Source organism: Pholcus phalangioides, unplaced genomic scaffold (genome assembly GCF_987345545.1).
Source record: "Pholcus phalangioides strain wild (caught in Gottingen) unplaced genomic scaffold, Ppha-v1.0 ptg000018l_1, whole genome shotgun sequence".
Taxonomy (NCBI): Eukaryota; Metazoa; Arthropoda; class Arachnida; order Araneae; family Pholcidae; genus Pholcus; species Pholcus phalangioides.
The window spans coordinates 21,251,392-21,274,611 of record NW_028301611.1 but is presented as its reverse complement, the minus strand read 5'-3'; the positions used below and the strand labels follow the sequence as shown (position 1 = coordinate 21,274,611).

The 23,220-nt window shown below is 35.0% G+C and overlaps 2 protein-coding genes across 2 annotated transcripts in view; one reads left to right on the top strand and one right to left on the bottom strand.

The window, feature by feature from the left end:
* Nucleotides 1–12,402, top strand: part of LOC149072062 (uncharacterized) — a 59,115-nt gene extending 46,713 nt beyond the window's left edge. The window contains exons 7-10 of the transcript XR_016194553.1: nucleotides 3,209–3,310; nucleotides 7,967–8,027; nucleotides 10,688–10,873; nucleotides 11,751–12,402. The gene's annotated coding sequence lies outside the window, so the exon portion shown is untranslated. The remainder of the gene's footprint in view (nucleotides 1–3,208; nucleotides 3,311–7,966; nucleotides 8,028–10,687; nucleotides 10,874–11,750) is intronic.
* On the bottom strand, nucleotides 760–17,384 carry LOC149072061 (uncharacterized). Its single transcript, XM_089248021.1, has 3 exons — nucleotides 16,146–17,384; nucleotides 1,820–1,887; nucleotides 760–1,000 (listed from the first exon to the last, which is right to left on the bottom strand). The coding sequence occupies exons 1-3, from the start codon at nucleotides 17,382–17,384 to the stop codon at nucleotides 760–762; spliced, it is 1,548 nt and encodes a 515-aa protein (XP_089104147.1).
* Nucleotides 17,385–23,220: the final 5,836 nt, after the last annotated feature.

Genomic DNA, 23,220 nt, shown 5'->3' with positions numbered 1-23,220 from the left:
AACCCTGCTACACATGAAATAGAAACTTCGTTGCCACCCGCTGCATTTGAGTGAATCGGAAACCCAACTGAATCCGAGCACGTGTCACACTTCGGCATGATTAAATGATGTAATTAGATGAGCTTAAACACTTACATAAATTAACTCATCAACAATTACTTGAACCTATTAATAAAAAATTAGCCACCAAACTTCATAAAAATTACTAAAAATTAAGAAAAATTATATATGGAACTACAAGTAAACACAACCTATGCCGTTTCGCTGTTGCCACTCAAATAATTAACTAATTCATCATCAACAGTGTTGACTTGTACATCTGTCAGTGGTAAGGGACTTCTCGACAAATAGTCTACGTTTGCATGTTCAGATGATTTTCAATGCTTGATGTCATAGTCAAAGTTGGAAAGAAAATGTGCATACCACAACATTCTTGTAGCTGATAATACTGGAAGTTTTTCTCTGGATGCAAGAGAGTTATCATTGGTTTATTGTCCACTACCAATGTGAATTTTCGACCAAAGATGTAATCATAGAACTTTCTGCACACCCAATATACAGCTGTAGCTTCTTGATTGAGCTGACTGTAATTTTTCTTGGTGGCTGTTAGTGATCTTGAGGCAAATGCAATTGGATGTTCACTTCTGTCAGGCATAATTTGTGATAATATTCCATATAGATGCATCAGTAGCCAAAGTCACTGAAAGTTCTGGGTGCATGGTATGTGGACGTGGTCACTAGCAATTTTGGACTTGATTTTTATCCATGCTGCTTCACAATCAGCTGTGCAGTTGAACGGTATATCTTTCCTTTGAGGTTGTTTAGTGGATGAAGTAGCCTTGATGCACTCTTGATGAATTTTGAGTAATACATAACTAAGTCCAAAAATTGTCTCAATTCATCAACACTTTTCGTTGTGGGTGCTTCTTGAATAGCTTGAACCTTGTCTAGACATTTGTTCAGTCCTTTAGAAGTTATGACATGTCCAAGGTATTCTACACTTTTTCAAAAAATTTACATTTGTTGATATTAACATGGAAATTATATTTTCATAATTTATCTAGAACGTTCAGCAAGTGCTTTGTGCATTCCTCATAAGTTTTGCCTTGTATAATTAATATCAAATCTGATAATTCAAATTTTTACAGCACATACATTTTTGAAATATTCATATCTCATTATATAACATTCATTAACATAACATGTGGTGCTTGGAAAACGGCGGCAAAATATAATCATTTAATTCATAGGGCTGCATGGAATGACGTTATGTCCCTTGGGGCCTAATATGATTATTGAGTTCATGTCTTGTTCTTTCTATGTGGTTTTTGTTCTGTCTTTTATATGTGAATTGCTAAATGTAAAAAGGGGGTCATGTCACATTTTTTCAATTTTTATGTTTTCATGGATTCATGTAATAGAGACGCCAACGCATCGTTTTATGGTAAAATGGGTCAAGTCTCGCTTCTAGATGCTGAGAAAAAACAGATGTTAAAAGTAAAAAGGTGTCAAGTCCAGGACATGAGCCCTTTTTTACATTTAGTTCTGAAGACCGCTAGCAGGTGGCAGCAGGGTTTTCCTGTTGAGTTACCTTCATAAGAAGGTTTTCTTCGTTTACATTGTTTTTGTTTTGTTGTTATTTGTTATTTATTGTTTTTTGTTTAAAACGTAGTAGTTATTATGTAATTATGTTGTAATTATTAGTACAGAAAAGGAGCAAAAAAATTTTATGATGCAATCGTAGAAGCTAAAGAGCTTTGCCAAGAAAACAGTGATATTTTCTGTCTGTGTATTGACTATATGGCTACTGTATCCTTACCTCGGATTCCAGTGCAAGATATCTACTATTTTAGGCAGCTGTGTGTTAATACCTTCGGTATTCATAACCTAAGAGATGGTAAAATGAAATGTTTTGTTTATGACGAAACAAATGGAGGCAAAGGGCCTATAATAAAGTTATGTTCTGTTTGAAAAAATATATTGATGGAGCTGAAGATGGAAAGATCGTGTAACTTTTTATGGACAACTGTGGAGGGCAGAATAATATCACATTGATGAGGTTTTTGATGTTCTTAGTAGAGTCTGAACGTTTTGAGGAAATTAAATTTCATTTCCCCATCAGAGGGCATTCTTTTTTACCGTGATAGGGATTTCGCCCTGATAAAAATACTTATCTAGAAGAATGTGAGATTATACACAGTGGACCAATATGTGGATTTGATCAACCAGAATGCATCAAAGTTTACTGTACGCAATATAATTATACTTAAAATAAATTCATTTATTGTTGAATAAAATAATTTTTTAAATTAAACCTTCATGTTAAGATTCTTCGAAAAGTGTTCAAATGCCAAATAATTAAAAGAATAATTAATTTCACTTCTAATTGATCTATAAATATTTCTTATGATGCAACAAAGGCAAACTTTTGCAGTCTGGTATATTTTTGCATAAAGAATTATTTTGTATTTGATAAATCCAGATAATATTATTAATCATATATATATATATATATATATATGCATTTCGAAGTTTTTTTTTAACATGCTTAATTGTAAAGGTATTTTACAAAAGCAGCATTTAATTTTTTTTGAATTACTTTGATTTTTACAGCATATATTTTAATAAACATATTTAATATATATGATAAATATGAAATGGTTATACTTGTGTGAAAAAAAATTCTACATTATAATATTTAATACAAGCCTATAGATTTTTCACAAAAAATAATTTAAAATTGCTGATAAAAAGCCAGAATATGAGGCATCAAATCACAAAGAATGAAATAATTATCAGATACAAAAGATATGTTTTTTTAATATTTTTCAAAACTTATAAAAAAAGGTTCTAAATGACTATGCCAGCTGGCATTAGACATAAAATGCAGTCTCTTTGTATCATTTTGTAATTGTTATAGATGATTAAGCTTCCTGATTATGTATTTTTATCAGAAATTTCTTCAAGCTTTTGGTTATTCAAGCACTTTAAGAATAAGCAACTTTGGCTCTTAAACAATACATTACTTAAGCAGTGTTGCATCTTTCAAAATCTGTTTTATTAATTAATAATAGAATGGAAAAGTAATATTTAGAATGGATCTCATTATGTTTTTCAATCAAAGTTGTCATGAGAGTTCCCTGTAAAAATGACTGATTCTTCAGAAATCTTTCGATTATGAATGTTCATATGTATATTTTTCTCATAGCTTTCAAAGTTTGTTCGTGCCTCATCATATGTTCTACTTGTGAACTACAACAGTAGCTGCATTTCTGTTTTTTTTCTATTTGTCAAGCTGATTACAAAGACGGTACGTAAAAAATAATCCAACTCACGTTATGTGACATTTGCAAACATAATTTTTATTAACAATGTAGCCTTTGAAGATAAACTTTAATGTATAAGTTATTTATGTAACCATAACTTTTTCTACTTTTGTTTTTTGAGAAAAACTTCAAAAGGAAAATTACCCTGTAATTCAGAATAATTATCTTTAGTACAAACAATAAACTTACATTGGAAAGTATCTAAAATTAAATTTCATAAAAAAATAGACCAGTGTCCTTTGTGTGAAAAAGTGATGTTTTACTGCCCACAGTCATTGACTTTTTTCTTTGATGAGGGATATGTCTTCATGGTGTCCAATGCTGTTGAGTGTTGGAATTCATAGAGATTCAAGCATTAAAAAACTAACAAATGATTATGAAAGGCTCCAAACATGTATCTTTTTTAACTGTTGGGTGAGGAGTGCCTCTTTCAACCTATAATGTGAGTGCATGTGATTTGGTTTTGTCTCATCATGAGCTTCTCACTTCAAATCAGTTATTGCTTTGGTAATAGGGTGATTAGTTTATTCATCCATGTGCCAAAAAGGAAAAGTTTACAAAAAAGCTGTTTAAAGATTTTTTTTAAGTGTGGCTTTCTATGGAGTTCACTTGTTTATAGAACTTGATATCTCTGTTGTCTATTGAAATAGAACTTAGTGTTAGGAAAGTACTTCAATTTAATAGCATTATACCAATATTGATGAAATTAGATCTAGTGCCCTTCACCTCTGGCACTTCACCTATCCTAAGCAAATTCATGAATGAAGATTGCATCACACATATGTGGTGGGGATGCATTATCTCTCAGGCTCTTTTTTTTTTCCCTTCACAAAGAAGCAACAACAGTAGTGACTTCAATGTCATGCTAAGGACAGGTGGTCTTATAATTCAAAAAGACACCAGCTGCCGCTAAAGGACAAAGACCAGAGTACTATTAGTTGCATGACCTTACAGGAATTTTCATTGTCTTGCCATAAGAAGCAGCACATTTCAATACTGTATATCCATGGTTCGTACGGTCCTTGAAAACCTTGAAAAGTCCTTGAAAAAAAAAAGTTCATTTTCAAGGCCTTGAAAGTACTTGAAAATCGATAAGAGTCCTTGAAAAATTTGTTTTTTCCGAAATAGTTTTCGCCACTTTTTTTTTTTTTACTCCGTAAGTGACGTCCTATAAGCACAGGGAAAAAGCCTTAGCAGCCAATAACCCTGGATAATTGGATTTAAAGCAAGTTTAAAGCAAGTATTCTAAAATCGCCTAGCGTGACACGCCATCCACTTACCAATAATACAAGTTCGACTATTTTCCTAGAGAGCGCAACAAGCCTCACGGCAGTGTTTTACGTCGGGTGTGATTGGCCGACTGCTTCTGGAGGAGTCAAATGCATTGTGCGCCACTCGTTTTACCGATCTTCCCTTCATCGAGCTCGATGCTTCCCTTCAAGCCGGAGTATGCGAATGACAGAGTAGCTGTTGCGCCACGGTAGAAATACACAAACGCGTAGTGTGATTATGTAACACGTTTCTGTCGACGTGGAATGATCCAGTTCGGTTTATGCGGTGCCAAAAACCTATGTTGGAATGTTTTTCCCTTTTTATTCTCTGTGCACGTGGAACCGTTGGGCCCGACACAATATGTAAATCGCGGGCGGTGTACTCTCACCCTCACGGGAGCTCGGCTTTATACTGTAGGCTGGTTTTTTTCTGCGTGTATGTTGGGATTGTTTTTTTTCTCCCTGAGATTGCCGGTTGTTATTTGTCGGCCGTTTTATTTATTTTTTTTATGATCGTAAATGATCTTGCAACTTTTATGGAATAAAAGCTATCTGTTCAAAATGAACTTCCGATCGTTGTTTTTTTTCTTCAGCTCAGTTGGCACGCTGTGGCCCCCAACCCACTTCTAGGAAAACCCGGCTTTATGGTAGCATGTATCCTGCGATCGTATGTAGACGTTTTTGGAGTCGTTGGAAGTCATTAAACTTTTGTACTAGGTATTTTTTCTGGAGGACTTGAGAAATCAATATCTTAGAAAAAAAAGTTTCCAAATTTTTGCCGAAATAATTTCAGCCTTTCGGTACGTAAGTGAGCGAAGCTTCCTCTGATTACTGTCTGTCATAGGCGGAGATTGACTTGGAAGTCTGGGGGGGGGGCCACGATGATGATGATGTCAATTCATATATGCATATATACATTAGATCAGTCAACTTCACCTTTCACGCTAGCCCCCCCCCCCCATGCTGTCAAGAAAATATTTATTTCGGAGTAATGTGAAGCGCTTGTACAAGGTTCTTTAAAGAAAGAAAGCAAAAAATGAGTAGCAAGTGTGTGTACTTTTAATTACTTGTGGCTGAAAAATCCCTTCTATCAAGATTGGTTGCTGAGTGTGCCAGACAAAAATGCCGCTAAATGTGAGCTGTTCTTCAATGGGTGAATCGGCGCTGAAATCCATTGAGCTTATATTACTGGAGGAAGTATGACGCAGGGCCATAACTAGGATTTTTGTATTGTCTTGCCGCTCCCACCAATTCGGAATTCGATAATTTATAACAGTGTTCACCTAAAAATTGCCACCCGGGGCAGTTGCCCCCCCCCCCCCCCCCCGCGCCCTGTAGTAGAACTCCTTAATACACGTTGATGTTGTCTTACCCTGTAGTACCGGTGCTGGTATGACGTCAGTGGCCTACATTCCTTGGAAGATCACGTGCTGTGTTGAATGTCGGCGCATCTCCGTTATTTTCTAATGGAATCCATAGTTGTTTAAAACAATAAATGAAAGAAATAATTTCAGTATTGATGATATGATTACAAAATTAATGAGAGAATTCCAAAATTAATGAGAGAATTCCAAAATTAATGAGATAGTTCCAGAATTAATGAAAGAAAAAATTACAGAATTAATGAAAGAAAAAATTACAGAATTAATGAAAGAAAAAATTACAGAATTAATGAAAGAAAAAATTACAGAATTAATGAAAGATAATTCCAAAATGAATGAAAGATAATTCCAAAATGAATGAAAGATAATTCCAAAATGAATGAAAGATAATTCCAAAATTAATGAAAGACAACTTGAGCATTGATAAAAGAGATAATTCCAAAATTGATAAAGCAATAATTCCAGAATTAATGAAATAATTTTAGAATCAATAATGAAAGAATTTCTTTATTGATTGAAGGCACGAACTGTGTTATTCAATGTGTCATGTGTTTTGTATGATATATATGTGTATGTGGCCTCCTTTATTCATTACGGATAATGTGAAATAAAGTAGGTAGAAATGTAATCTCTGAACATTTTAATCAAAATTAAATATGCGCCTATTCATGTGAAAAATATGCGTTTGTAAAAAAAGTCCTTGAAGTTTTACCTTGAAAAGTGCTTGAATAGTCCTTGAATTTTTTTTCGTTGGAAGAGTACGAACCATGATATCACTACCAGGCTTAATATATTGAATTTTTAAAAAAATATTTTCAGCATTACTACCAGTTAATCTAGATTCTACTGTGCAATAGTAAGTGATTTGGGAAAAATAAGCTATATACAGGGTAATTATAATTAAAGTTCTGATTCTAAAAACCTATACAATAAGAATTACTAAACCAGTCATGCACCTCGTCCATATTCCTAATAAGAACTACTCGTCAGAAAACTAAGGAAGCAATGGAATTTTCTTTGGCCAAAGGAAAAAGAATATTTTAAAATGTACAAGTAGATGATGATGTACTTTGCCAACAGTGTAATCTATTTTGTGCAACCAAATCGTTTCGGCACTTCAAGAGCATCAGTGTGCGAATAGCTGGGCTGGACAAATCCCAGATGCCAGGGCGACTAGAAAATCTGTTTTGGTGCCTAAACTCTTATATGCATCATTGCTAAAATGAAGTGTAAGTATGACAACTTTTTTTTTGATTTCGTAGTAATGTGTCTTCTAACATGGGAATGGGTCACAAAGTCCCAGGAAAGTAAATTAACTTTATAAAAACCGTTGCGGCTGTAGACTGCTCTACATGCAAACAGCAAAACTGTCTAGAGCCAGCCAGGTATGGGTGTATGAGACATTTTTGTGAAAGGGCAGGGATGATTGACAGCTGTCGTCAGAACTGAGAAGGAAGACAAGTGTATACGCCCCATCAATTGAATTTCAGAAGCTCCACTTCAATAAAGCTCACTGTTTGCAACAATACAAGGTTACACTACCAATGTTGTCCATGATGTTGGCGAAATAATTTTGAGAAAAAAATGAAAATTATCAAGATATTATTATTATTAAATTTTATTGCTTAGAATAGATTATATTGTTTAGATATTTAGAATTTATGGTATCTTGTGTTTTTGCGATTGTTGCGTTTTTCCTGGAATTTGATTTACAGCTAGAGTAAGCTTATGTGCAAAAAAAAAAAAAAAAAAAGAGGCAATATCAAATAATTTTGTTTCACTAGTTGTACATCAACATAATTTATTGAGTCTGTTATAACAGATGCTCTATCTGAACCAAATCCTGGCACTTTATTTATTGGTACATTGCTAGATTTCCGAAAGTTTGGTGTCATTTGTGTAATGTTATCCGTACTGAACTTGTAAAAGCCTCCATCTTTAAAAATTTTCACAAAACTTTTTACTCTTTTATTTTACAATTATGTAGATACTCTGAAAAGAACTGGTCAGCGAGCGATCAAAATCTGGCCTAAAGTGTGTGCAGTCGTGTGAGTTTTTTATTCTTTTCATTTTAAATTATGTAGATACTCTCGTGAAAAGAACTGATCAGTGAGTGATCAAAATTGTAGCGTAAAGCGTATGCAATCATGTGAGTGACCAAAAGGGGGACATAGAGATTGTGTGAGCATGTGAGTCGCCAAAACAGTATGTGAGTGACCTAAAGAGTGATTGGCTGATTTACAGACACAGGCGTTTTCATGATAGCGAGAGTCTAAGCCAGATATATTGTCCAGGGCGGTGAATTCTAGGCAAAGTGGTCAATAATATTAGTATAGAATGGGAGAAGGTAGCAGAATTTGTTTAGACCACAGGCGTCAAAACAGTAAGTACGCCTCTGATTGTTGCCTGATTATGGGAGTATCTTAGCATGAGACATAAAAGGCACGGCTGTAATTTGTTCAGGGGATCTGTTTGCTTTAATTGACAAGTTTGAAGAACTCATTTTCACATTCACTTTCATGCAGTGATTTCTCATTTTTTTTACAAAGCAGATAATACCTTATAAGTGGGCTCTTTCCATGAGAGTTCCAAATAAAGTACATTTGGTACCAGATTAGTACCTGAATACATACAACAAAATCCATTGTATAGTTTTTTCTATTGCCCCCAAACCAAGTTTTCCATTGCTTCTAGGTAGTGCATTCAGAAAACTACCACCACTTCTTCTCCATAGATAAGATCTCATCGAAAGGTTAGTGTTGGTTTACTAACAAATATTTTTCTTCAAAACTCGCATTCTGTTTCTATCCAAACGTGTATAAGTTTTCCTATTTTTGGATTCCTATTTTTTTCCTACTCTTGAGAATTTTTAATATTTACCATTTCTATTTTTAAATTGTAAATTCTCGATTTGAGGTATCACTTTCGATTTGAAAATGCCCAAAGAAAGTCATGTGGATGAAGAAATTTGTTGTATTTTGTTTGATGAGTATTCAAGTGAAAAAAAACCATTTTATGGAGAGAGACGGAAAACAATGCTTTTGAAGCGGATAATCATACAAAGCTATTTACAAAGAGCTGATAAACTCAAATTCTCAACAGTGAAATGTCCCAAATTGCGAATTCGCTGATAATTTCATAAGTGATGGGGGAAAACACAAATGATATCAAAGGACGATCCAAATATAGTCAAACTCGGTTATAATAACATAGAAGATTCCATGAAATTTTGATGTTACTCCTTCGGTTGTTGCCAAATGTCAAATTTTGTTTATATGAATAACCTCTGCCAAGAAAAATAAATACTACGGCAAGTCTGCTGCAAATATATTTCTCGAAACAAAAAATAGACTTCCCAAATATGTGAGATGAATATTAAGTCATATTCATTATAACAATTTATAAATTATGCAAATTACCCTCATTTCTGATTCTAGTAAAGATTAGAAATGAATTAGTGAGCTGCGTTGGAAAAAAACCGGGACATTTTTACAAAAAATACAGAAATGTTTTATACAGTGGTAACGTCAATTAGCAAGTGGAAACCTCAAACATGAACATCAGGTATAAAAAGGATGAGCATTTAAGGAATGTACACTGCTCTAATCGTAGGAATTTTTGGAAAAACGTCATTGAAACAAAAACAAAAGTGACTAAAAATTTGTTGTTATATCAAAGTGGGTTGCTTTTTTATTGATGTGATAAGCAACGTTCATCAGCATTATTTTCTAAGCAATCAGTTCAGATTGCCAATTATTGATGTTACAGCCGAAGTGCCATTACAACCGAGGTCATTATAACTAAATTTGACTATTACTTTTGATCACAAGCACGGACGAAGATTTACTGAAAATTCAGGAAGGCTACAGTTTGAACAGGAGTGTGGGGGTTGAATGATCACGTTCCTATATTTGTGGATGGATATGTCGCTTTTGTATACATGGAAATTTTGAAGGAGTTATACTGCGCAAAATCTCTTTTTGCAACTTTGAAAGCAGAAAAATTGTTTATCTCCCCTTTCAGATAGTTCCGATTTTGTTCCTAGTTGCACTCCTGTGAGTTTCAACAGATTATCAGCAACAAGCATTCGAAAATACTATGTTACATCTTTTTGTTTTCTAATGAAGAGTAAGGACATCAGAGTTATTCTTAATTTCTCTGACGGAACCAAAAATAAATCAGATTCTGCTTTTGGGGCGTGGTAGCCCAGGTCGATAAGATGCTCGCCTAAAGTACAGAAGGATGTTTAGAGGTGTCGCGAGCTTGATACCGGGTTCATCCTTGTCAGAAAACTTTCCTGACACAGGGGTACAACAAAAACGGCGACATGACCGCAGAAAAAATTGCTGAGATATTATACACAAAATTTATATCTGGGAGAACTTTTCGTTTCTGATTTTTGATGTCGCCTTTTGAATTAAAAATTGATATCAATAGTTCACTTCTACAAAATAAAATATTCGAGAAAAGAAAAAAAAAATTGGCGAAGTTGGCAAAAATATCTTGAAGAGAAAGAGTGATATACCTCCATCCACGAATGAATAACTAACTGTACTCAGCTGGACCCATACACTCGTGCAAGGAAAAGATAACTTGTATGCATATATCCGTATTTTTCATAGAGAAAAAAGACTTAGGTGTCTTATTTATATAAAAGAAAAGTGCTATATAAAGAAGAGTGATTTCTGTTTATAATTTGTCTTCACAGGGTATCTTGAAACGAAAAAATGAACACCAATGCTGTGGCCCGTATGAATAGGAACGGAATGGTAAAGAAGGAAGGGGATTACGTGAGGGGTAGAAATTTGGATGCGTCCATTTCAGAAAGCAAAAATGGTTATTTTAATGAACCTTCAAGGAACCAGTATCCTTCAAGGGTTGGTAAAGAATTAAAGTAAGTAGAAGAAAAAATTATTCAGGATTGTTTTTCTTAGGGGGAAAACATGCTTTGCTCCTAACAAATAAGGCTGGTTTGTAAGTTTTTTTTGATTTGGCCAACCCTGATGGATATCACAACTTTTATCAAGATGCACATTGTAACACCAGTGAAGCAGCTGCTGAAGAACTATTTTGCAATAATAAGATGCCACAACAACTGGCTGCCATGTTAACCTGACAGGTGAACACTACTATAACCCTTGCAACTTTTGGCGATATCCTAAACTGTTATGTGTAGTGGTCGAATTGTAAACTTTAGTGAACAGCCCATCCACATCATTACCATGGCATACTCTGGTCTGTTGTTGAACAAGCATTTTTGCACTCAATCTCACAGCCACAATATGGGGGCAACATGTTTAACATTTCTTGTGTAAGTTGTAGTTTCTTTAAATGACTTCATTTTTGTTATGTTACCATAAATTATGAAATTGTGCTATACTAATTGCATTAGCATTTTTGCCTCTACTGGCTATTGTTTCCATTCTGCGAGCAACTTCCCCATATGCTAGACTAGTATACCATCATTTATTTTATATTTTTAAGTATTTTTTCCCCCTTTGCTATTCAAAATTCCATTGCTTCAGGAATATTCATGCAAATTTTCATGTCATTCTGATCAGTGGTTTTATTTTACAGTGTTATGAAATCGGAACCTTAGTTATAATCACCCTGTATATCGTTAATCATTGCTAATTAATCTGCATCAATTATGCTTCACTAAACACATTATATTTGCCTAGGTTTTTATCATAGTTTTTTCAAAATAGCTTCTTAATTAAGCATATTGAAAGTAACTAGGGTCACTAAAGTAATTATAATCTTTATTATAGGGCAGGAAGTGGAAAATCTGCTACAATTGCTACAAACTGCTACAATTTCAGACGTCTGCTACAATTTTGACAATTTTCCCTCGTCTGCTACAATTTTGACAATTTTCCCTCGTTTGCTACATTCTGCTACAAAAATGCCGAAATTCTTCAATTCTGCACCATAAACGAAATTTCCCAATGTCACAATAAAAACTTACTTTTCCATGACATGATTTCTCTTCCCTGCAATCCTATTTCTTTGGGCTGCAAATGGAATTAGCTTGAGGCCCCCCTCCCCAGGATTCAGTGGCTAGGCTTCAGACAACGTATAAAATTTGGTCAAACTGCGCGAATTGCAGCTCATCCAGAGAACAAAAAAACCCTTCAATCACTGTTTTCAGCTATTTTTTTCCAAAAAGAAAAGCTCTTTCAATTTATTTTCACAAAATATTCAATCAGAGTACATCTGTTTTCACTCCTTATCTTTAACTGATTTGTGATTGCTCCATGTATTTTATTTTCTAGCATCTAAAAAATTCCCTTTCTCTCGTTTTGCTTCGAAGTTTTCTATTATTCATTTTCTACTATTCATTCTTTTAATATGCCATTTCCTTTTACGCCATTCACTGACATGTTTAGTGTTCAATGGAAAATGGTTTCCAGTTGTGCATTAATTAAAATTACTTTGTCTAGACCAGTGGTTCTCAATCTTTTTGTCCATGGCCTTCAATTCAACCATTTCTCATTCCTGTGGCCCTCCTTTGTGACCATGATTATTTCCTACCCCTTACCCCCCCCCTCGTTTTCTCATTAGAAGAATATTATTCAAATACTGTTTGAAGTATAAATATGTTTGAAAATTTAATTAATTTTTGATTTATGCAAATAATGAAAAAGCAAAATAAACATAACACAATACAATTAAATATTGAATTATTTTCACTTAATGGAAACTTTGCACTTGAAGACGGCACAACATTATCAAGTTGTTGCTGTTTCTAATTTTTTTTTATTCTGGGGGGGGGGGGGGAGTTACGTTTTTTCCAGCAAAATAACACTATTATCTTGGTTCAAGGGGGTTATAACTAAAACCCCCTCTTTTGCATAGGCCAATGATAATACACATATCAAGGATTATACATTCATATTGTAGTCATACTCTGGATTAAAAGAAAAATAAGTTAGAGAAATTTTTTATAAAATATTTGAACCATTCATTCCAGAGAAATCATGCACACAGTGACAAAACTGTTCATTTGGGAAAAAAAACAAGTTCAAATAATCATTCATTACCAGAATTTCAAACCCATAAGAAATTATAAATCATCAATTTTCAAATTATAATATTGGTTTTTATTTCAACACGGTGAGATTTGTATTCATCGTTAAAATCTGATTGCTCGTTGGATAACAAGCTACGTCCAAGTGGCAAACGAAGCAATGTGTGAGTTGGCTTAAACACAAGAAAATGTTTCACATGACACATAACAGTTCGTACTACATTTAATATACAGGGTGCATAGGTAACAGGGCGTATGGTATTTTACTGGTAAACTGTTGATCATATAGGCATACTTTCAGTTAGAAAAGTATCCAAATAACGTTTAGTACTCAGATATGTCATTTCATGTTGCAATGATTGTATAGTTATTCAAATATAGCATTAAATATGAGTAAACTTTTTTACTCATATTTCATGCTTTACCTGCATTAACACTGTTTTTTACCAACTTTCCTGCATTTTTTCGAATTTGAATATCACAGTGAATATAGCACTTTAGAAACATGGAATTTTTTTTTTTGTTGGCATCAAAAGAGACAGGGCAACAACTTTGTGACTGGGTTCTTGAACTGGGTTCATGCGCCTTGTTACCAATGTACTTTGTATATACACAAAAAAAAAAAAAAATGAGATGAAATATTCCAAAAAAAAATTGAAATTTTTTAGAAATCGTGAATTTCAAAAATTAAATGCAAAAGCAGTCCCTCTTATAACTTTAGGAATTAAATGAAAGGGGAGTAAGGGGGGAAAAAGAATGGCCAAGAGGGGCCCGGTTGTGTGTAAATGCCTGCAAATTCCACTTGTGCGCAAGAGTATCCTCAGTGAGATCCCCATTTATGTCTCCCAGTTATATGACTTTCGCATTTATGAGACGTTTGACTTCGGTCACGATTCATCCCTATACCTTTCAACGTTAAAATATTTCATTTAACAAAGCACAGTTCCAATTATTTGACAAATTCACTTCAACTCGAACTCCAAATTTTTGAATCTATGGACATCATTTCTAACTATCAAATCCATGCAATTTTGAAGATTGTGAAAACATGTTACTGAACTAGTTTTGCATGCGTATTATCAACACAAAAACCATAAACTTTAATTTGACAGATATGAAGAGACGCATCGAGCCGATTATGGACATTTCAAAGTGACCACTTATGTGAGAATTTATTGCAATTTTCTGAGAAATCAGCAGACGTAGTGAATTTCAAATAAATGGATTTAGCATTTTTTTTCAAATTTTTTTGACCCGCATTATAACTGCCGCATTAAAATAAAGTGTGTTAAGAACCCGAGATATTTTGGGGTGACCAAAATAAAGCATCAAGTTTGACAAGATATCACGGGATTGCCACTGTAAGGGTAAAATAGTTTGAAACGTGGCCTACGCCCTTTTAAATTTTTTTCTAATGTTCACAGCATTGTTCTTGTAGAGTATGAAAAGAACATTAAAATTATTTGGGATTCTGCAGACCTGTGTTAATAGAATGTACACACAATATCGGTTAAAAAACCTTTAAAGAGTTGCTGGTGGTGTCAATCTTAAACGAAGTTACACTGCATTAAGTAGTCGTAATACAGTAGTTTGCTAACAAGCAAACATGTGTTTGTTTAAATATTGAAGGATACATAATGGAATGAAGATTGCTATGACAAACGCCATTCAGTATTTCAGGGCCTCAACGTTTATGTTATGAATTTTGACGTACTACACACACATATAATGATATACATATTTTGTATAGTTGAGCGTTTCCCATATAAGTATAGAGATGAATAGTGTCCCGAATTATTATCAAGATCTACATTCCACACTAATTGTTCAGACTCTAAACAAACATGTAGTACTAATTCATCATTGAAATTCAGAAAAACAAAGCCTGCAACTTTTTTCTTCTTATAGTAACCAAATAAGTTTTCGACTTATTTCTGTTAAAGACCTTTGATATTTTAAATTACACTAATGCCAGCTCCAAATAAAGGTTCAGAAACAAAACAAACGTTACTTATTCATAAAGAACAAAAACGATGGTTTCTGTATGATACCATTCAGAGCAATTGTAAAAAAAAATATCTCCTTTACAAAAACTTACTATTACATGGTTGGTATGATGGTTAATACATTGTATGTCTCCCATGCGATGAAATAAAGTCCGTACAACGCCTAGGCATGCTGAGTATCAAATTATCTATCTGATCTTGGGGAAGATCACTCCACTCAGCAAGCAATGCTCTCCGAAGTTCCGGTACACATGTAGGAGGTGGTTGACGGGCTGCAACTCGTCTGTCAAGCATGTCCCACACATGCTCTATCGGATTCAAGTCAGGTGAGAATGCTGGCCATTCCATACAGGTTATATCCTCAGATTCAAGGCATTTATTTAAGATGTTTGCTCGGTGAGGACGGGCGTTGTCACCCCTAAACAAATGTACATGTTGTTCCAGAATGATGTCCCGATAAATTTGGGCTTTCATGGTTCCGGTTTGATCATGCAAATCTGTTCTGGAACCCAGTATAATTCCACCCCAAACGAGCAATGCTGCATCACCGTAACGGTGTCGTTCAATGATGTTGTCTTGGAGGTAACGGGTACCTGGCGTTCTCCATATGAAAGTCTGACGTGAATCAGACTGCAAGCTAAACCTGGACTCATCGGAAAACATCACACAAGCCCACTGTGGTGATGTCCACATTGCATGTTCTCTCATCATCATCATCATCATTTGGCGTCCCATAGGGGAAGAGCTTAGGCAAATTTTGCCCATTGCTCTAGCACCAAGTGGTTCAACATGAGTTGTAGGTCATGTAAGAATGAAGAAAGATATTATTCTGTGGAAATACCCAGAGTTTGGTGACTGCTCCGGGGACGAGAGTTATGGTGTCTATTACCACATTGTATTGGGTCTCTGTATGGGACATTAAGGAGAACCGCAACCAGTAAAGCCATGTCAGAGAATTTGAGGCTGCTCCTGTCTGCGGTGCCCTTTTAGAAAAGGAGCAGAGAAGGTCTCAGGGATATGGCTGAGAACTCAACATGAGGTTATTAAATAGTAATGCATGAAAGTTCAAGTTAAAGCAGAATTGAAACTCACCATGAATTTAGGTGTTTAGTGTAATTTAGAAAATTTACCAAGTTGTAAATGCTGGGAGCATTCACAACTTCACTTAGAGTCACCTGATGATCACCGAAGTAGTTCCTTCTCGGGATGGAGAAGGCGGGACATCGTCCCACATAGTGGAGTGGAGTTTCGTCTTCTTCTCCACACGCAGGACAAATAGGTGAATCTGTATAACTACAGTTGTGTAGGTGTTTCGCTAGGTTAGCATGACCAGTGATGATCTGTATAACCTGTCGAATTTGTTTCCTGTTCAATGAGATAAGTTTTTTAGCAATATTCGGATGGGTTCCCAAGGCCAGCTTGGCCTGTCTGCAGTCCTGCCTTGAGTTCCATTGCCGCATGTGTTTGTCTTCTATCCATTGTTTGACATCTCCTTTGATGGTTGACATCGAAACAGGATAGAAAGGTTCAGGACCAGATAGCTTCATGTTCGCTGCCTCTTTGGCTATCTGGTCTGCGAGTTCATTTCCCTGGAAATTTACGTGACCAGGAACCCAGTAAAGGTTGATGTTGTTGCTCAATGCGGCCAAGTTATTCAGCATGTCAGTGCAGTATTTTACACACAGTTGAAACTTGAGGAAGTTGTCAAGAGCCAATAGTGCTGCTTGGCTGTCAGAGAAGATAACAATTTGTTTTCCATGATACCCTTTGGTAATCAGACTTTCAGCCAGTATGGCTATTGCTAATACTTCAGCTTGAAAGACCGTCGACGTTTTGCCTAGATACAAATGTATCTTATGGTAGTCGTGATCCACTCCAAAGATGCGGAAAATTGCTCCAGCCCCAGTATCAGTAATCCTAGAGCCATCGGTGTAACATTCAATAACTCCTGTTGAGATGCTATCAATTATGTGGGCAACTTCATTTCTCCTGAGTATGTGGATAGTGAAGCATTTAGTAAAATTTTTTGTTTTGGAACAGGAGTCTTTTGGCATTAGTAGAGAGGGTATCTCCGCTTTTCCCAGTAGACAGCTGTCAAGATGATTCTTGAAAGAAGGTTTGTATCCCATATATGGTCGATTGCACCATGTACCATTTCTTTCCATCCTATACATAGTTTTAAATGCTTCTCCTTGTAGGTACCATCTCAGAGGTGGTATCTTAAGAGTAGTTTCAAGGGCGATGGAGGGAGAGCTGGGTAAGGCTCCCGTGATAAGAATGCAAGCTAGTCTTTGCACTTTTTGCAAGACAGTTTCATAAGAGGTCTTTGATAACACCTGGTGCCATACCACACAACCATAGCTCAGCATTGGGCGTGCAATGGCAGTATAAATCCACTGAGTGGTTTTAGGGTTTAAACCCCAGGCTTTACCAATAATTCTTTTGCACAGCATAAGTATATTAGTGGCCCGTTTAGCTCGTTCATGAATATGGGATTTCCAGGAGAGCTTAGAATCCAAGTGACATCCAAGGTATTTCACTCTGTCACATATGGTTAATTCTTGTCCCTTGAGGGTTAAGTTTCCAATTTCCCATTTTCTGTTCCATGTGAAAATCACAATTCTGGTTTTTTCCGTGGAAAATGTTAGTTGGTGTTTGTCACCCCATCCTTGCATGTTCTCTACTCCAGGCTAATCGCTGCCGACAGTGAGTTGCCGTGAGCGGAACACATCTGACAGGTCTGCGAGCATATAGACCAATATCTCCCAAATGTCTGTACACGGTTTGCCTTGAAGCTGTGGTACCCGTGGCTGCAGATAGCTGACGAGACAGGTCGGATGCTGTGCTCCATCTGCTTCTTTTGGCAGTTACTGCCAAATACCGGTCTTCATTCGGCGTTGTAACTCGGGGGCGACCTGTACTGTAACGTCTACTGACATTTCCGTTATCTTGGAATCGTTGCCAAAGCCTAGAGATGACACTTTGGGCAATTCCAAGTTCCTCGGATACTTCCATCTGAGTACGGCCGATAATTCTACCACGTAAAAAATCATCCACATGCGTCCTCTGTGTCATAACTATTCACTTATGGCACTCAGCGCCTTACAGAACTCTTGTGAACAATTTGACTTTTTTGCCACCATTCCTTATATTCCCCTCTTACGCTTTCGTCATTGTGACGTACTATCGCATCATCTGGTGGCTTCCTGAAATTTGCATATCATTCTTGCAGATGTGTGAGATAATTCTACAGGTGAAATTTTTACTTTAGATTTCGATTTCAGTGCGATTCTAAATTATCCTTAATTTATGGACATGAGTGTAATTTCTGTATTATTATGCAAAGAAAAGCTCATAAATTTTGTTTTCGATATATTAATTTCAAGATTTGCAGGAAACCAATTGCGAACTTTAAGTCATGATGTTCGTTAAAGATTGATGATCTGTTGCTGAATAAAGTAATGCAGTATCATCAGCAATTGTTGTAATAGTTTATACAGAAATCATTGATAAAAATAGTAAAAAGAAATGGCCCTGAAGTAGATCCTTGAGGAATTCTTTTTTTCATGGACATTGGAGTACTAATGTATTTGCCACATTTTAACTCTTTGGATCTTGTTCTTAAAGTATGATTTAAATAGGCTATGTGCATTACCTCTAATTCCATACAGTTGAGTTTATTAAGTAAAATGTTATGGTCAATGCTGTCAAAACATTTTCATATATTCAGGAAGATAGCTATTGTTTTCTTTGTCTATATTATCAACAAGTGCAATTTCTGCATTTCTATTTGGAAAAAACCCATGTTGGTTGTTTGAAAAGAAATTATGCACATTTAAATATGAAAAAGTCTGTGTCTCATAATTGTTTCCACAATTTTTAATGCTGTACAAAGAACTGAAATGAGTCTATAATTGTTCGTCATTTTTGTCGCCTGCTTTGTAGATTGGGGTTATGACGGCATGTTTTAATGAATCCGGAAAACTTCCATTTTCCAAACTATCATTGATAAGCCTGGAAAAATATATGTATAACATTATCTGGAATATGTTTCCAAACTTTTGCATTAATTGAATCAGAAGATGTAACTGAAGTTTTTAAATTATTTATGATTTTTACTTCAGCAATATCTGAGGGAAAGAGAAAAATGGAGTTATTGATGTTTTGAATATATTGTTCATGAGCATCATTCGAAACTCCTCTATTTGATGAGACATTTATAAAATGTAAATTGAATTGATTAACCAGGTTTTGAGGTTCAAGATTATCAGGGAGAATATTTGTTTTTTGTTTTGCACCCAGTATGTTATTAACAAATATCCAGCGTTCAGCATTACTTTGACACTTGGTAAATTCGGTTGAGTATTAGTTTTTCTTGGCAATTCTAATTTTTGATTTAGTTAGTGATGTTACATTTCTGTAAGCTGACTAAACTGAGATGTCATAAGGGTATTTTTTAGTCTTCAGATACAGTTTTTGTTAATTTTATTAAACAACGAATTTTGTTGGTAACCCACGGTTTCCCATAATTTCTTATAGAAGCATTACTCACATATCTGGAATGATTCTGAACAATAGTGTGTAAAGTAGAAAAAAAAGTGATTGAAAACAAGTCCACTATGCAAATTATCAGTTTTAAATTTGTAATTTTGAAGATATGTCATAGCAGTGTAGTTAATAACTTTCCTTTTCATTGCTTGCACGACTGTATTAGATTTATTTAATTTAGGAGAATCTAATTGTAACTTGCAAACAATTGGGCAGTGATTGGTAATATCAGTTTCAATTATGGACGAGTAATATTAGATTTTTGATTCTCGCCAGCAGAACAGCTAGTTTAGAACCACTATTTTTTGATTTGTGGGCCTTCACTGGCTTGTTCTGCTAGCTGTGATCTCTTCTACCAGTAACAATTAGATGGCAGATCAAGAAAAAAATGTTGACTGATATGGAGTACCTGTGATCATGCATAATACACCAAAGTTTTCTATATTTACTGTGAGGGAGTGAAAAAAAGTTGAGCCCAGATTCAAGAATTGTCACGGTAATGAAAAAATCATTAAACTGTAATTCATTGAATAAACAATATCTACAAAGTGCACAAATTTAATTATTCACCTACTGATACATGAATGGTAGGAGCACGTGATCATATCTCCGCCCTTATTTGTTGATGTCATAAAAGCCATTTTGCTCTTTCTAAAGCAGCAGAATTATTTTTTGGCTGAAGCATTTGATGGAAGTGTCCTTGGGCCCCATACTTTTACTTTTTATCAATACACTTGATCATGGTATTGATGGGATTGTTAGCAAATTTGTAGATGTGAAGCTAATGGGGGGTAGTAGGGAATCCGAACGATAGGAAGATGAATATATGATTGCAACATGAGCTAATGAATGGAGCATGACCTTTAGTGTTGATAAGTGCATGGTTGCTCATTTTGGTTTGAACAATCCACTTTTCACTTAAGAGTTGAATAGTATTACTATCCTGAATGCAACTGGGGTCACCGATTTGGGAACTCTCATTCATTAACGAGTGGCTTACGTTTTCTGAACATTATGCAGTGGTGATCAAAATAGTGTATCGAATTCTTAATTTCATGATCTCTTTGCAGTCTCCTAAAGTATTTCTTCCGAGGCTTAGTTCATCCTGCACAAGACCATACCAACAGAGGGGCACAGAGAAGTCCTATTCATGCTCTCTCTGGCACACAAGGCTTGAGCTATGAAGAAAGACGGGTTTTTTTGAATGTTTATATTGGAAGATCGCAGGTGTCAAGGGGAAATAATCAAAGTGTTTAAAATTTTTAATGGGATGGATGGGCAGTGTTGCCAACAGTAAAAAACTTTCCTCCACCCGCACAGGGCCTAGAATGGGCCAGAAAGGGTTCTAAATGCAAATTCTTGCACACACCACAAAAATGGCTAGTTAAAGCACTGACAGTAGATAGCACCACTATTATACTGACCACGAAATAAAGAGATTCTTTTATCTCATTTCTCCATATAGAATTTGAATTATTGCCCAACAAACCTTATGGAAGAAAATTTCCCTGTTTCTTCAAAGGAAATCAACTGTGAACAACGTATCTCAATTTAAATCAGCTTGATTTAACTCTCATTTTTTTAAATCACCTATTTAAATCAGATTTATTTTGATATTTTAAGCAATTTTGAAGAATATAATTTTTTCAACTTGTATGATATGATACAAGCAAATAAGAGATAGTGCGTCCTGTCAATGACACTGGAAAGTTTTTCTTTACCTGAAATAACTTGCAAATGGAATAAGTGATAGCTATGCAATTGGGAAATGACTGCGTCCAATCAAATGCAGAAAACAGCAACATGTAAAATAATAGAAGGGGACCATAAAGACTAAAATTTGTATACAGCCCCATAATCATGAAATGCACATTAGTTACATTTGAGTGTCTATCATTAACGATTAGTGAATGAAAATGCCTTTACCTATATTGTATTATATTGTTTTTTTTTTCTTCTTCTCTTAATAAACTATTTCTATTTCCCATTCACAATATATCCAAACAAACAAACGTACCTCATTTTGGTCTGAGAAACTTGGTACATTGCCAAGTCCTCTGAAATTTCACATTATCCGTAGATGATACACTTTCTGCTTGATAACTTTCTACATCTTCAGCAAGAGCAGCCTCTGGTAATGGAGCATATATATATAGCTGAAATAATAATTTATCAGTTTAGAAGTGGAAAATAATAGAAACTTCCATTTAAATTAAATTACATTAATGTTATGGTCACCGCACACCCTAATTTTTATCCATGAGCTTGATGACTTCAATACTATGGAGAACTTTTTTTCATCCAAACTAACTTTTGTTATTTATGATGTGGAAAATTCTGTGCATGATTGAAGCTCATAACACATGAGTGACAAAGTAAAATCTTGTCTAATCTTGTCTAAGCTGCAAAAATCAATATTGTCAATTTCAAAATAAATGGCTGACATTTAAATTTACCTGACCAATCCCCTCCCCACGCCCAAGTTATAAATCTCTTCATAGAAGAAAATGTTCATTAGTGGATAAATATGGTTATTAAGTATACTGAAGGACTCAACTAACCTCAATTTAATAACTTACAGTATTGCTGACAATACAAATACAGCGCCACAACTGGCAAAATGCCCAATGAGGTGGCTGAGAAAAAGATGCCCATAACAAATATGGATGTCATATTTCAAAAATACAGCAACCCAATTAAAAATGCAAGTACAAACAATATATGTATACATTATTAAATATTATACAATGCCCATAAAGAATACTTATGGTCGTCTAATTCTAAGTATGGATAGCTTCTTGATTTACCCTAACATGTTATTGTATTTCTTTTCAAATGTGTCAGTTGTGTTAGAATTGACAACTTCTATGGGTAAGCTATTCCATTTATTAACAACCCTATTAGAGAAAAACTGCCTGTGACACCATAACCTCACATTGTCCCTTACCAATCGATACTGGTATCCCATTGCAAAAGCAGTCGATTGACAGTGTACTAATAGTTCAATATTAGAACCAGGGTTGGAAAAAAACCAAAAAACCGGGTTCAGGGGTGGGAAGTGACAAAGTCCATTTAGGAGCAGCAAAATTTAGGACCATTGCAAACCATCTTCAGTTCCATGATCACAGATAGTATCGGGGTTTCTCGATGGAAAGCCCGATGCAGGGGCCTATAGTTTAAATAAGGCGATAGTTCAAGTACAGTGGAATAAAACACGCTCTTCTCAGAAAGAATCGTTTTACGGCAAGCAGGACCAAAAAGTTTTCGATGTCCCTTCCGAAATTCCAGGTATACTGAAGAAAAATTCGTTATTTGGCACAGAAAAATACGAAATTACACTATTGGAGCAGGATGGCGCAAAATGTTAATTTTGGTGCAGAGCTGCGCAATTGACGCAGAGTTCCCACCCCTGCGGGTTTTTTGGTTTAAACCGGTTTTTTTTGTTTTAAATAGTATTAACATTAAAAACAATAAAATTTTTGAAAATCATTCAAACTTCTAATAATTAAAATAAAATGTTTATTAATGTAATTAATTAACACTGTTCCCATATTAATTAATCAATAAATATTTCTTACATTTTAACAAAAACCAACTTTTGCAATTTAATTATTTTTTGCTTAACTCAATGAATTACTGTGTGTTTGAAAATTCTTT